This window comes from Egretta garzetta, unplaced genomic scaffold (genome assembly GCF_000687185.1).
Source record: "Egretta garzetta isolate BGI_Z169 unplaced genomic scaffold, ASM68718v1 scaffold169, whole genome shotgun sequence".
NCBI lineage: Eukaryota > Metazoa > Chordata > Aves > Pelecaniformes > Ardeidae > Egretta > Egretta garzetta.
The window spans coordinates 1054717-1071027 of NW_009260798.1; the positions used below are offsets into that span (position 1 = coordinate 1054717).

At 40.3% G+C, this 16311-nt stretch overlaps 1 protein-coding gene across 1 annotated transcript in view; it reads left to right on the forward strand.

Moving 5' to 3' along the window:
- The first annotated feature begins 9383 nt into the window (after positions 1 to 9383).
- The window catches only part of TFEC (transcription factor EC), a 97240-nt gene continuing 90312 nt past the window's right edge, over positions 9384 to 16311 (forward strand). Inside the window, exons 1-3 of the mRNA XM_035902194.1 lie at positions 9384 to 9584; positions 9953 to 10080; positions 11144 to 11282. Of these exons, the coding sequence (XP_035758087.1) occupies positions 9384 to 9584; positions 9953 to 10080; positions 11144 to 11282 (468 nt within the window). The remainder of the gene's footprint in view (positions 9585 to 9952; positions 10081 to 11143; positions 11283 to 16311) is intronic.

Sequence of the window (16311 nt, forward strand, 5' to 3'; positions counted from 1 at the left end):
ATGCCTTACCGAAAGACAGGGGAACTTCTGTCATGGAAACACTTTCCTTACAATTACACCACAAGATTGCGTTAGCTAATAAATGTAGTTTAGATTGCAAACCAGTGGTGGCTCCAATGCATTTTAGCTTGGGTGGAAAATGTACATGTATTCACATGGGCGTGCATGTACACATTCAGAAAACACAACAGAAGTTGAAGACAACAGTATCACAGAATACAAGCGTGTATAGGCTATTCCTTATTAAGATAATGCTAATACGGCAGCAATATCTAGTTGTTATATGTTGGAAAATAGGAAAAAAAGCTGTTACCTTGCAAATGACTTTGCGACTTTATCCTATGTACTCCTTTCCATGTTCAGCCCAAGCTGCCACGTCTCTGTCTCTGCAAGGTTGGGGTTAGCCAGTAAAATCCCCCAGAGGCTGCTCTGCAGGTTTGCAAATACACAAGAGGATTCCAATGCCTTTAAGCATTAGTTTAAAAAAACCCCAAATAAATTATGCCCCTCTACTCTGCTCTGGTAAGACCTCACCTGGAGTACTGCATCCAGCTCTGGAGCCCTCAGCACGAGGACATGGAACTGTTGGAGTGGGTCCAGAGGAGGGCCACAAAAATGATCCGAGGGCTGGAGCACCTCTCCTATGAGGACAGGCTGAGAGAGTTGGGGTTGTTCAGCCTGGAGAAGAGAAGGCTGCGGGGAGACCTGATTATGGCCTTTCAATACCTAAAGGGGGCCTATAGGAAAGATGGGGACAAGCTTTTTAGTAGGGCCGGCTGTGACAGGACAAGGGGTAACGGTTTTAAACTAAACCAGGGTAGGTTTAGACTGGATATAAGGAAAAAATTCTTTACAACGAGGGTGGTAAAACACTGGAACAGGTTGCCCAGAGAGGTAGTGGAGGCCCCATCCCTGGAAACATTCAAGGCCCGGGTGGGTGGGGCTCTGAGCAACCTGATCTGGTTAAAGATGTCCCTGCTCACTGCAGGGGGGGTTGGACTAGATGACCTCTAGGGGTCCCTTCCAACCCAAAACATTCCATGATTCTATGATTCTATGAAATGATGAAAACCTGCTATGTATTGTAACATGTTATAACTTGTTACAAGCTGCCTTCATTGTTTCATGTTGCCTCTTCCTTGCATGCTATTTCCTTTGGGTTATGCTGGTACTGCATGTCAATAATAGTGACATGCAGTAGCTATGACAGGAGGACAAAGAAAGATTTCAGGGAGGTTATTAAGTTCTGGTGAGGGTGGATCCCATTATCCTCAATATAAAAGCCACCCTTACTGGATCCCCCAAAATAAAATAATTTTGGAAGCATTTAAAGATGTCCTCTTTATAGAATAGCTGAAATGCCTATTAGTCTTCTGATGTGTTTGCTGTTTGTTGCTAACCATTAATGCCGCAAGTCAAGAAACACATTTATTTTTAACCTCTCTGTGCTTCCGTGACTCCTGTGCAACAATTTTTCTGGCCTTTGAAAGCTATGTCAAAGCCAATTTTCTCCTCTTTTTTATGGCACAGAGAACGTGGGAGCTGCATGGCTTGCTAAGGATCTTCATGTTTGAAAAAAATTTCATTCTGGAAGAGAAGCCAAATGATTTTCTTGTCCTACTGGTGCCATTAAAGCTTAATGAAATTTATGGCAACTGGGTGCCTGAAGGATTTTTCAGTAGCTGTTAGGATATATGAATACCTTTTGCACAGCTAGTACTGTTCGGGTGCAGTGGGGCCTTAGGCAGTTGACTGACTGCTAAAGGTATTGATGACATACACTGCACAGGAGACAATCCCATCGCCCCAGAGATGCTCTTCTCTGTTTCCTCATAAGAATGTAATAACTGACCATAGTGGATCACTCCAGGTGTCTTTCTGGCTCAGTACCCTGTCTTCAGTAGTCAGTAGTAGTAGAAGCCTGGGTAAGAGTCAAAGGACATCTCCAGAAAGCAGTCATGCACCTCCAGGAAACAATCCCAGCTTCAACAATCCCAGCTTCAAGCAATCTGCCGCTCAGGTAATTCCTGAGCCAGAGATATGGTATCTCTGCAACTTATAGCCCTTGGTGTTTTTCCATTGGTTAACTCAGTGACTTTTCAAACCTATGTAACTTTTTTTTTTTTCTACGTAATCCTCTGACAAAAAGCACCACAGTTCAGACATAACTGAAAATGGTTTCCTTCTATTTTTTCTGAGCCTGTCCTGTGGTCATTTCATCATGGACATGATGGTCCTACTTCTTAACTAATCACAAGTATGAAGTATTTTCTCTTCTCCTTCTTCACTCCATGCATGTTTTACACATACTTGTATCCTATCTTGTCTGAGGTATCTTTTCTCCAGGATGGAGAATTTTGTCTGTTTACTTGATCCTCCTGAAGAAGTCATGGTATATCTTCAGCTACCTTTGCTGCTCTTTTTAGCACCTTTCCATGTCTACAGTTGTTTTTACGCAGACAAGGACACACTATCTGAGGTATGAATACACTGAATTTAATCCATGACATTACCTTGTTTTCTGTGTAGTTTGTTTCTAATATTGTGTCTGCTAGTTTGACTGCCACTGACTGTTGGATTTACCATCTCAGTGAACTTCTTAGCTTCAAAACCCTTTCCTAAGTGGTAAAAACTAGTTCCATAACAGCCTCTGCCAATAATGTATAAAATTAAAAATGTGTTCCCCCAAGCACATCATGGAATTTTTGCTGACTGAATTTCATCTGCCATTTTTTAACTGTTCAGTCAATGTCATGAGACTCTTCAGTTATACTACCTTCAATAACCAGCAAATTTTGTTACTTTCCTCTCTACCGTTTTTAGAGATTATTTCTGAACATTTGGAGCATCCAGTGATACCTCTGAGATTTTATTAATGGCAAAAGGGGATCTAGATAGGTTGGAGCAGTGGATAATGATTAATGGGATGAAATTTAACTGGTCCAAATGCCAGATTCCGCACGTAGGATGGAGTAATGTCAGGCACAAGTATAAACTGGGAGAGGAGCAGATGGAGAGCAGCCCTGCAGGAAGGAATCTGGGGGTGCTGGCTGGCAGCAGTCTCAGTGTGAGCCAGCAGTGTGCCCTGGCAGACAGGAGGGCAAACCCCATCCTGCGGGCCATCAAACACAGCACAACCAGCCGGCCAAAAGAGGTGATTATCCCCCTGGATTCAGCGCTGGTGCGGCCTCACCTGGAGTGCCGCGTGCAGTTATGGGGCCCGCAATTTAAGAAGGATGTGAAGGTCCTTGAATGTGTCCAGAGGATGGCAGCAAAGCTGGTGACAGGGCTGGAAGGCATGTCCTGTGAGGAGTGGCTGAGGACTTTGGGCTTGCTTAGTTGGGAGAAAGGGAGGCTGAGGGGCGACCTTATTGCCCTCTACAGCTTCCTGAGGAGGGGAAGGAGAGAGGGAGGGGCTGAGCTCTTCTCCCTGGGATCCAGTGATAGAACACATGGGAATGGTTCAAAGCTGCACCAGGGGAGGTTTAGACTGGATATCAGGGAGCATTTCTTTATTGAGGGGCTGGTCAAACACTGGAACAGGCTTCCTAGAGAGGTGGTTGATGCCCCAAGCCTGTCAGTGTTTAAGAGACATTTGGACAGTGCCCTTAACGACATGCTTTAACTTTTGGTCAGCCCTGAAGTAGTCAGGCAGTTGGACAACATGATCGTTGTAGGTCCCTTCTGAAATATTCTCTTCTCTTCTCTTCTCTTCTCTTCTCTTCTCTTCTCTTCTCTTCTCTTCTCTTCTCTTCTCTTCTCTTCTCTTCTCTCTTCTCTTCTCTTCTCTTCTCTTCTCTTCTCTTCTCTTCTCTTCTCATTGAGAAAACTGACCATTTATCCCTACTTTTTGTTTCCTCTTTTTCAGCCTGATATCAATCCTGGTGAGGATTTCTGTGCTGTAGTCCTCTTTAGCCACCTTTGGTGAGGGAACTTTCTAAAAGCCTTTTGGAAGACCCAGTGAACTGTGCAATCTGCCTCCAGTTTTTCCACATGCTCAGTGACTGCCTCAAAGAAATTTAAGAGATTTGTAAGGCAGGTTTTTTTTTTTTTTTCCATCAAAAACCTTATCAGCTCTATCTCTGTCTCACCACCTCCTGCCTTCATAACAGTAAACCCTAATTGTTATCAGGGTATTGAAATTTCCCGGACACCTTCAAATTAAATAGCTTTCTTTGGTTCTAGGTTATTTCTCAAACGTTACCTTCTAACACTGTCAATTGTTAAAGAAAGACTGGAAACAGCATACATGGGCAGCAATGAAGCTTTTGGTAGGAGCTTTTCTTCAAAAACTTATTTCTATGTCAATGATAATCAAGAAAAAAATGTTTGTGCATGAAATCCTGCTACTGTCTTACCTTTGAGTCCTGCATTTTCAAAAAGTTGATGGCAGGGGACTTTTGTTGCTACTCCAGCCTGATCCCTCTGCAGTAGTGACCTCTACACTTATTTTGCCTTTCAGTGTCTTAAAATTTAGTTTTCTGTGCAGTCATTCACCCTGAACCCTGAAAAGAAGATACATATATATTTATAATGATAAAAGAGAAAGAATTTCTTGACTGTTTTGGGCTTCTGATATTTTATTAGCCAAGTCTACATTCACCCTCACCCTTACGGGTCTCCCTGTGGTAGCTCTGAGCTCTGCTGATCTCGTAGACAAATGATGGAAGCACCTGACTTAGAGAGCCTTTTAGAATCAAAGAAGATCGAGAGGGAAAAGACCTGCTAGGTCATTTTGTCCATCCCCTGCCAATACAGGATCATGACCTACTGTACAATAACTTCACTAATGTTTTGCCAAGTCTCAATTTAAACGAATCAAATGATGGGGATTATACCACTTTCTTTGGGACAGTGTATCCCTGTTGCTTCATATTCTCTGTGAAGAATTGTTATGATATTCTACTTAATATTCTTCATATCACCATAATTACAAGGATAATTTATTTTCTTCTTGTAATAGTTGATTTTTCTTGGTGTTCATATTTTTCATATATATCATGTTAAAAGTGTTGTATTTGTTGCATAATTCTTTCCAACTTTCTTCATAACTCAGCTCCTAATTCCCTTATCCATGTTTGCAGTTTACTTTCATTTAATTTCCCTCCACTTTATTCATCTGTCTGGTATAGGCTACTCAAAAAGTTATGTATTGCTCATTAGATTACTCTAGGTGTGATTCTCAGGTGTTAATGTTCTACAGCAAGGCTTTCGCCTGAGTCATAATGTGATGCATCTGGATATGTAATTCCAAATCTCTTGGGTGTCCCCCTTTATAGCTTAACGCAGCTCTCTGACCAATTCTCGTTCTTGTCTTTTATTACACCAATATACCTTTTACACACTGCTGAAGTTCTATTTTAGTGAATCATCCTTCCATTTCTCAAGTAAGCCCACTTGTTCATTATCTTCATCATTTAATATTCTAACTCATCCTACTTATTTCGCTATGCCATTTGTAAAATGTAAACCTTTTTTTTTTTTTTTTTGCAGAATTTCTATGTCTTATGTTTTACTCAGACTGAAAATAATTAAAAAAAAAATATACCAGACTTTGGGTTATATAAACTCTATTCAATTTTTAAAAATCAATTTAATCTTTTCTGGAGCCACAAACACTAAACTGCTATCAACAAAAATATATATTTATTGCTTGGCATTGTGACGGATCAGAGTTAAGGTTCTTTGGATAAACTCACTGGATATTTCCAAAACAGTATATATTTACCTTTCTTTCAAACATAACCTTCATGCAAAATTCTTACAAGTTTTTTTACTCATAAATACCTCATACATACTTTTAATTTTAACAGAACTTCCGAATTTTTTTTGTTTCCTTTGGAACTCCTTGATTTATTGGTCTGACTTGAAGGTTTTTAAAACCTCAAACTATCAATAAAAATATGAAAAAGATATTCCATGATTTTTTTTTCATCAGAACTTCATCAGTTCTGAAAAAAAGCATCATGGAAGAGGGCAAACTGTATTTTCAAACTGTATTTTAAATGACTGAAAAAGTTAAGTAGGATTAACTTTGTTTAGCTATATGTAAGCTATTGTGCAAGTCATATAAGTTAAGTTGCATCTCAGTTTCAGAATATTGATTTAACTTACTTTTTACTTTTCTAATTGCAAAATTGCTGAGATAAATGAAACTTTTATAAATGGAAATACACTTGAAGTTTCTGTATATGTGTTATACACAGCATTTGTATACATGACTGTTGTCCTCCTCCCCCACTAATATAACTAAGGGATCATAAGTATGCATTCCTTAATAAACACAGATTCCTTCACTGTCAAAAGTTGCTCCAGGCAAAAAGTTGGCAAGCAAAGAGTTAACAATAAGGTCAATGAAATGTGAAGAAATCTGGTCCTCAATGTGTACAAAAATAATATTTGCGGTTTTAGATGTCTCTTATGTTTCCATTGCTCAAAAATAGATTTTTTTTGATTGAACATTTTCCGCCTTCCATTGACTGAAATAGATGACTGCCTTAGGGCATTTTTGAAGGGGAAAACTAAAAGAAAAATGACTAAATTCCTTTGTTCAGAACTGCTGCTCTGCATATCCAGTAAATTTTTTAATACAAAGACGTACCAGTCAAGGGGGAGTTTTGCTTGCAAAAGGACTGCAAGATTAGGTTCTTAGTATGCAAGTGTGGCCACCAAATAGGCATGATAAGGCTGCAGTGACCAGGAAGGGACAGTTACAGCCATCTTCTCAGTTTTCATATTTCAGAACTTTGTAGGTAGCCACCTTGGAGTAACGTGGCCAAAACGGGCGAGAGGGCCAGTGAGGGAAGGAAGAGAAACCGTTCGCACTGCAGAACAGCTAGGAAGCAACACTCGCTAGTGCCATGGTCAAGGCAGCCTGGTGCTCAGACACAAGAACAAGGTGACCTTCCCAGAACACGGGAAGACTTTGGGTTTTGCTGAGTTTTAGTATGGAGCTGACTGCACGTACCTGCAAAGTGGGTAGTTAATCCAGGCAGAATGGATCAAAGACTGTGTACAAAAGGACTAACCATTCACTCTTGGTCGCTAAGGAGCAGCATTAGCAGTTAGGACATACAGCACATTTCTGTTCTTACTTTATTTTTGAATCAGCACAGGTGAGTTAGCTAAACTGTTCCTCAGCTTTCCCTCTTGCTTGTATCCATTAGAAGAGGCTGCTGTGAGAAGCAGCGCTGGAGTTTTTGTGGTGTTTTTACATCAGAGCCTCAGCTGAAGATGCTCTGAAAGAACAAAGCCAGATCCTTGTCCTGACATTTATTCTGGACACTCAAGCAGTGCTCTATGCAGAATTGCAGGGGTCAACATTACTGGAATAAGTTTTAGAAGTGATGTTTATTTTGTGAGGAAAAAGAAGAGGGGATGTTTGAATGTTAAAACTTACATTTTTATTCAGTTACAGTTATCCCCTCTTTAGTGTATTTTAGCTAGTAAGAAATACATTGAAAAAGCCTTGATCAAAAGGAAAAATCTACAAGGCTTTCTTCTCCACTGCTGCTGCTGGCACTACCAAAAATGTTCTCTGTAATGTTTTAAAATTTTTGTTATGTTCTTGTATGTGTATTGACATCTTAGCTCATAACAGCTACTTAGTGGCTATTATTATGTTCATAAAATGCATTTTTAAAAAGACTGTAAGCAGGCATTTGCATAAAAGGAGAAGAATTTCTAAGTGTTAGAAATATAAGACACATTTCAGAAGGTCCTATTGACATACCTTGAAACACTGGTGGAGCCAGGCTCTTCTGAGTGGTCCCCAATGACAGGCCAAGAGGCAATAGGCACAAATTGAAATGGGGGAAATTTCAATTCTCCCATAAGAAAAAACCTTTTTTTACTGTGAGGGTGGTCAAACACTGGAATAGGTTGCCTGGGGAGGTTGTGGAGTGTCCATCCTTGGAGATATTTAAAACCCAATATGGCCCTGAGCAATGTGCTGTGGCTGACCCTGCTTTAAGCAGGGCAGTTGGACTAGGTGATCCCCAGGAATCCTTCCCAACCCCACCCATGATGGGATTCTGTGGTTCAGACAGTTCATTGTAATGTACTCTGCTGTGGTCATTAGAGATTCTGGAAAACTCCTTTCCTCCTCTTTCCTCTTTTTTTTCCCTTTTTTCCTGAGGAAATCATGTCATCAGTAAACAAAAGGTGGCTCACACCATAGTATACCACTTCCCTCGTTTTGCTTTCTGTTTATCTGATGGTGCTTTCTGCCAGGGCCTGGGCCAAGGAACAGGAGGTCTAATGTCTCGTGCTGTTCATGTTACAAAAAATGCTCACGCTGCAGTGAATTAGTGATGGTGTTCAAGACTCGTTGTGTCTCCTGGGGGCAAAGACAGTATACACCAGGATAAATATGCTTTTATTTTAAAGGATTGGAGGCTGATCCTACAAACCCTTTCTAGCGTGAGTAATTCTGATATAAAGTTTTCTTCCCCAGAGCTATTCACTTTTGAAAGGGTTACTCTTTGCAGGAACCAATCCTTGTGTTGTATGTGGCAGTTTAGAAACTGGACTGTGAAAATATTTCTTCTTCTAAACATAGAATGATAATGTGGATGGTTGTTAGCAATGCAATTCCTCCAGCAAACGGGAATGGTTACTGCATACAGAATCAGTTTTACCTTCATTACTTTTCAAGAGGTTACTTAAATATATATCGTATCTGCTATAGAGCAAGTAGGAAACAGAATGCGGAAAAATGAAGGCTTCTCATATCAATTGTGGTCCTTTTTTTCTTAACTGGCAGTTGTTCCTATTTTCAAGTGTTTGTTTCTACTTTAATGAGGATACCAACTTTCATCCAGTGAGATGTGTGGGTCACTTTGTTAGCGCACTTGCACACACCAAGGCAATATACCAGCTGGAAATTTTGACTTTTAGCTGAATTATTTTTCCCCAGCAAATGGCTTTCCTTTTGACATATTTTAATGTACTTGCACACTGAGAGGAAGAGTGGGTGAACAGAAAACAGACTGTTTTATTAACCCAGCAGTCACCTTTGAGATTCATACATGTCCACTTTTTTCTTGCCTTTGTACCTAATCCCAAGAGACTGGTACCTGGCTTCCCTTGGAATAACAAAGTCAGTCGCAAACCTCCAAACATGATTGTTAACTGAATGCCAACTGTTTCTTCTCATCTTTTTTTTTTTTTTTTTTTTTTTTTCAGTAGTATGTTAGGGATTGTATCCTTATGGGTGCCCTATAACCATAACATTAATTTGGTTTTATGTTTAAGGATTTTTATTTTTTTTCAATAGTAGATGTACATTGTGCGAGAAATTAAATTGCTGCTTTTATTTTATGTGTGTGTTTTATAGTGATTTTTTCAGCTCTGCTAATAGTGGAAAGGGAAGAAATAAAGCAATGCTGCAGGCACTGACTGGACTACAGTTTCAGCTCAGAGGAAAGCTACAGGATCAAGAGTGGACAGACAAGCACCCTCGAGAAGAAGCCCATGAGCATTATTCACAGTGTCATATGCCAGTTTCACAGTACCCTGGGTTCAATGGATTTTTTCCCGTGGGAACGCGCTTTTCATCAGACAAAGCTCCAGCAATCTCAGAGGTACGGATATTACCAACAGATATTTACAAAGCAGATTCCTGAATGCTGTGTTGTCTGCAGAAAGCTCTTCTTCATTGTAACATAATTAGTGCAGCTTGAAGTACACCTAAATGAGATCCGGGAGGGAGGTGAGGGGTGAAGCTGTTGGAATTAACATGTTCTAAAAAATACATAGGGCTCAGGCATGCCAATGCTGGGGTATTAACTATCCAGGTCTTGTCCCCACGCTGCCGCAAGACATGCTCCCTGAATCATTAATCTTAGGATCAACTCTCTAATGATCTAGGGCTGACAATTTGCACTCCATCTTCCCTTTGGATGGTGGAATGTCTCTGGAGTTTTCTTTCCACATGATGCTGTATTTCCAGGCAGCAGACAGGCTGAGGTCCAGCCAGGGGGAGCGGGAACAGGGCCCAGCAGCTCCATGTTTGCTCCCTCGCACCATGGCAGTGCAGGAAGCTTCTCGTGATGTGGGAGGAGAGGATGCTGCCTCTTGGTAAATCTGTGTCTGGCAGATGTGGTTTTGGCATCAGCCACTTGTGAATACATTTTTTTGATGCACTGCTTTCAACAGCCTGGGGCGGTCCTGGACTGTGGCCTGTTCTCCCAGCTCCAAGGACAAGCGATGGGGAAGTGGTTTGAAAGAGTGGCCACAATGTCAGGGGCAATATTGCACAGGCTGCCCACTCCTCTGCTTCAGCAGGGCACATGCAGGGGTGCAGAGCTGCCTCACATCAGCTACATCATCTCTTGCAAGCTGTGCGGTCCAGAATGGATGCTTAAAAACCATCACTGAACAGCTCAGATGACGCCACCATATTTCTCTCTATTCAAATGGAAAGTGACTGTGGTATTTCAGATACCACATGGTGGCAGCTGTTGATAAAGGCTGATACTAGTTTGTTTTTCATTTTCAGAACTGAGGTACAATTAATTGCAGTAAGTGGAGCAGCCAGGTAGCCATTTCAGAGATGCTACATCAGGGATGTTCTGATAGCTTGGTATCTGAAACACTGACCCTTTCTTTCTCATTTAGCAGTGGGAAGGAAAATAAAAAGGTAAGTCGAGATTCAGCTACTGTTCAAACCCTGAATCCAGCAATGAATATTTTAAACCTTTCTTTGACTGCTAATAAACTTTCCCTCCAGTTCTTGCCACTCCCTTTCTCTTCTGGGCTCCCCCTGCTCGCCTGTTCCTCCAGTATTCCTCACTGTAGCCTGGGGAAAGGAAGTTTAAGAAAAATAGTAAAGTTTTTATTTATTCCTCGCAGCTTTTCTGCCCCTGTGGGCATTTGTCTGCCTGTCTGGCTAATGTGCTGTGATGAAGCTGCTCTCTGCCATATGCACACGTATCGTCCTATCAATCAGTGAGAGGAAATGCTGAGTATGGTGAGCACTAACAAGCACTCAGAGGGGTCAGTACACCAGTGCACTATGGTGGCATGCTACTTTCCCTGCAGGCTGCTTTAATTGGGGGAACATAAATGAGGCGGCGTGTAGCTGGCACCATGTCTTCTTGCCAATCTCCCCACTTTGGCAAACTGACCCTCTCTACTTCAGCTTTCAGGGCAGCGCAAACCCTCCTTTGGCTCCTGCTGGAAGGCGAGTCCCTCTCAACCCCTTTGGAGTCTCTGGGTTAACTGGGGCAGGTGGAGCTGCTGGAGGAGCTCGCTTGCAGAGGCTAGCGGATGATCAAAGGGTGCTGAAGAGACTGTGGGGATAGTGCTTCTTTGCAGGTTGGAAATCACAAGGAAAAGAGAAGTGGGAAAAGGTGGAGAAAAAGTAAGGACGGGGGCTGAGGAAAAGTAAAGCAAGGTGAGGATAGGAGAGGGAAATGGTGAAAGAAATAGGAGATAGGGAAACTGGAATTACTGAGGAAAAATAGCAAGAAATCAAATAGGGGAGAGAAAAAAAAAAAGAAGTAATGACAAAAAAGATGCAGAAATTCATATATTACTGGAGAGAAATACTAGAAGTAGGAAAAAAATAGAGAAAACTAAAAATATTCCTGTGCAGAAGTCGGGGCGGATAGGAAGCAACATCTCCTAAAGGTCTCAAAGAAGATCAGGTCACCAGAGGAATTTTTCAAAGGCAGGTTTCTGGTTTTAGACAAGAAGTCATGCCGAATCCATAATTAAGTAGCAGTGTTTTAAGTTATATTCCTATAGACAGCTTGACTTCTAGACATGATTTCTTTTCACCCACTTGTGGGCTGCCAGCATGCCATTAAGGACTGACTGTCATTGCTCTGTAGCAAGACTTATGATTGAGTAAATTTTCTACTGGAGGCTTCACAGCAAAGCCAATCTGTCCTTTGTTGGCTGTCTGGAAGGTGAAAATGGATTCGTTGGGAAGAATAGAGGAATTATAAATCTCTGAGGGGTTATAAAGTGTAAGGTGGGAACTTGGCATTAACTGCATGTAAGGGCAGACCATTATACCTTTCTGAAAGTCCCACATTTTCTTTCACAGAAGTACTGGTGTTGATAGGTGTAGCATGGTTGCATGGCAGTCAAAGGACAACAAATCTTAATGCTGTTTTTCATTGCCCAGAGTGACCACTAATGAGGAATCCATCTTGAGTGAAGATTTAGCATAAAGTACCATTGAGAACACTGTATTTGAGATCAAGGAGTTGGAAAGGTAGCAAGAAAGTGTTTGGTATTTTGGAAAACCAGTAGCAAAGGCCTAAGAAAGAGAGTTCAAAGTCTGAGGCCTTATGCTGAGGCCTCTTTTTGTGACACAAAACCTGGATCCAGATTAATTTCTGTGTTGATCAAGGATAGTCACCTATACTCTCCAGGAAGGCAGGTTAACCTATAGAAATGCCAGAGGCAGTAAAAGAGCTACCAGATTTTCTCCTGCAGTATTTGTAAGCTCTATAAGCTAAGAAACTTTGGCTTTAGTAAACATGTGGCTTGGAGATTTTCAAATAAAATCCAGAAGAAAGTAGGATGCCATTTGTGACTCAGAAAGTGTGACTTCTGCTCTTGAATGAATGCCTGATGAGGTGAAGGGCAATGTGTAGTGAGAAATGCCATCCTTCAGTCAGTGGGCAAAGGTCAGGTTCCTACTCATGTTTACAGCCTGCTGCCCTTTTCTCAGGAGTGTTCCAGTATCTTAGTCAAAGTTCAGCTTAGATAATGACTAGGAACACCCTTTGAAGGAAAATTTATTTTCTTTAGGAATGGCTTTTATCAAATATTAGTTTTGGTGGAAATTTTAGTGTCTTTTATTCTTCAAGCAATCAGTCAAAGCAAACTAATAATTTAGCATTTCAGCTTTCCACTTATTCCATCCGTCATCCTTTAATGGATACATTTGAATGGAGGTTAAATTATTTGATTAATACATATATTCCTTCTCCAGCCTCTCCCTTCTCGATAGCATGCCTCTTTGTTGTCAGTGATAGACTGTGTGTTCACAAGTTCAGGATTTGCGCATGTCCTTTGTAAAGACCATTGGCAACTTCTAAGCAAAAAGAGCAATATTATATTATAGTAACTGTCATTGCTAAAAACATAAATAATCATTAAAATATGAACATACAAACCAAGATATATTGCCTGGTGAGAAGGTGTTACAACTGGAAGAACTCTTGTTTTATGGCAGTATTGTAAAAGAGTTAACAGGCTATTTATCATAAATAGAAAAAGAATGGCTGGTATGGGACATGTTTAACAACAAATGAAAGAAAGATAATGTGGCTTATGGAAAATTAATTTTGTCAAACTAACTTTGAATGTGTTTTGATCTGATTTCAAGTTTGGTTGATAGAGGTAAGATTGTTAATATAATATAGTCAGACTTCTTCAAGGTGTTTGATTGGTACCCATGGCAAATTAACTTTCCATGCAATAATTGGGTTAATAAACTGAATAAATGACAGATGTGAAAATGGATTTGGAAATGGGGCATCATTGCTGATTTCAATGTAGTCCTTTGGAGTAGCACAAGAATGAGTTCTTGGCCGAGTGCTACAGAAATATGTTACCAACTACAGAAAACAATTTACATGTGTAAGTAACTGACTTCTTTGCTGAAGGAGTGGTATAGAAAAATGCCACTGGTATAGAATAGCAGTTTCAGAAAAATAGCTTTTTAAATTGTCAGACTGTGTGCACAACTAAATAATGTGTATTTTGATGAGAAGTACAAAAACTGCACCTCCAGAAAATGAAAAGCTCTATCAGGCCATAACAAGTTGGGGAACTTTATTCTGGGAACCTGTCAAAGACGTGGGAGTCAGAGACCTTGATCAACTGAAAATGAGCTGCCAGAGCAGCATTGCAGCAAAATAATTAATCAAATTTGCCTGCATACTTAAAAATGTATGTAAATAAATAAATAAATAAATATTCCTTGAATATGATCAGGGATACTGGCTTACCTGTGCGTTTAGGGTTGGCCTGACTATCACTGGATGCTGTTTCAATTCAGATCTCCCCAGATCCAGTAGGAAACTGATAAGAAAGTAAGGACTAGGCAAAGAGTCCAGCACATTACTGAAGTGTAAAAAGATCTAAATTATCACGAAAGATTGGGGAGCACCATCTGTTTATCTAGTGTAAAATGAAGTTTAAAGGCAGCCTGCAGAAAATCCACCAACAGCTGTAGAGGTATCAAAGTATTGAGAACAGGCCCTCCAATATACACAGCCTTTAAAGGTACGTAGGGGACAGAGGTTGGAAGCTTCCCTGGGTAAGAATCTTTTCACCTGATTATCAGGCACCTACAAGGTAGGTATTTGATAAATACTTTCCCATAGCTCTCAGTGAGGCCAGAGTGATGCTTTCCTGCATATACTGGGAAAAACTCTGTATAAGGGTCTGTCTGTTAACCAGTTTAAAATCCCCACCCTAGTATGATCTTCTGTATGAGTGGCTAGGGAGAATACTACTATTGCAGTGACCTGGGACACTGAGGAAGCTTGGAGGCAAGCTTCTCCCAAAAATATCTCTAAATGGCTACATTTATTTTGGAAATGGTTGTTTTAAAGCTGCTGGGGCTTAATTTTAATACTTACTCTTTTAGAACCTTTCTGTAGGCAAATTTTATATTTAAAACCAGAACATGTCCGGTCCAGACATTGCTAGGAGGGAAGTCATGGCTTTTTTAAAGTATTCTGAAAGTCACAAATATCTGTTATATTTAAAAGTACTGTGCTGCCTGCCTTAAATTTCAAAAAAAAGTAGGGAGTCTCATTTAGCCAGTGTCTGCTACACCGACATCTTTCCAGTTCTTTTACTGATATCCTCTGTTGGTTACAGTGACTCCCACATTTCATACAGCAATGCAAACACTTCCTAAAGCTGATTTGTTTTTTTTTTTGGTGGATAGGCACATAATTTGAGAGATTTTTGACAGATTAGGAGACAGGATGAAAGGGAGAACAGAATGGCAGTGTTTTACTACTCCCAGAAAAATATATCATCTGAAAGCATGAAGATGCACTATCTATCCAAGAAGATGCTTTTTGGATCCAGGTTTATATCATCTCATCTGCCTCTGTAGGCTCTGCAATACCATTTCAGGGCTTTGCTCCAGCCCACAACTCCTGTGTAAATGACATGTTAGTAGCACACAGGAACACAAGAATATTTAAGCTAGAATAGATCAGCCGTCCATATAGCTCAATAATCTGTTTCCGAGTGCCTTCCTTGGGATCTCCCCTAGCTCTGAAACAAGTGTCTAAATCTGAACTAGATGCCTTAGTGACTTTTTGTAGGCAGTGGGGCAAGCGGGCCCTTTTAAGATCGAATTTATCTGGCTTATCTTAGGCATTTACTTTCAAGTAAGATGGATTGCACCCTCCAAGTACCTTTTTCCTCCCCATTGACTGAAAAAAAGTCTAGATAATTAGCTTGGATGTAGCCATCTCCCTTTTCTCATATACACAGAGTCAAATGAATTCCACCTTTGTCTTTTGCTTCAGAGAAAGGATAGAAGTCTCAAAAATTCTTGATTCCCCTTTAAAACTAGCTTATGAGCTGATGCTTGAAGGTTAAAACTTAATTTTATGTCAAATTACCACCGGTAAAGTAATTGAGGTTATTATGCTTTTTAAGTCTTCCTGAACTGTTTGCTGAAGCAGTTGCTAGCAGCACAGCTGTCTGTGTGTTTGCTGAATTTACACGGATTGTTTCATGGCAGTCATTTGAAATATGTTACTTTTTAGTTCTATGGATTATAGTATTATTTTTTAATGTAATGCTTACAGTTATTGATATTAATAAAATCCTTATATTTGGTATTGATATTTATATCATGAGAAAGAGTATATAGAGAAGAGGAAAGGTGGAAATGAGGTGAAGGGATTCAGCAATAAGATTGAAAAGGGAAATGGAAAGGAGAGCAAAATACATTTTGGAAGATCTGGAAAGAGGAGGAGCAGAACGGAGACCAAAAGACATGGGTAAGTGGGAAATAAATACAGAGATCTGTGTAGGATCCTCAGGCTCACTCATTATTTTGTAGACTTTTATAATATCTCTTCTTTTCTTCTCCTTTTCAAAGTTCACAGACTTCATCTTTTTAACCTTACAGTGTGTAAAGTCCACAGTCTCCATTCTTCCTCCCATATACCTCATCATTTTTTGTCATTTTTTTAGACCTTTTTATTTTTGCTATGTCTATTCTTGCACACACCTCTTCACATCTGAGCACAGCTGTTGACCTACTTCTGTGTGATAATTCCCATAGCATGGAAATCACTAATGTTGCTGCTA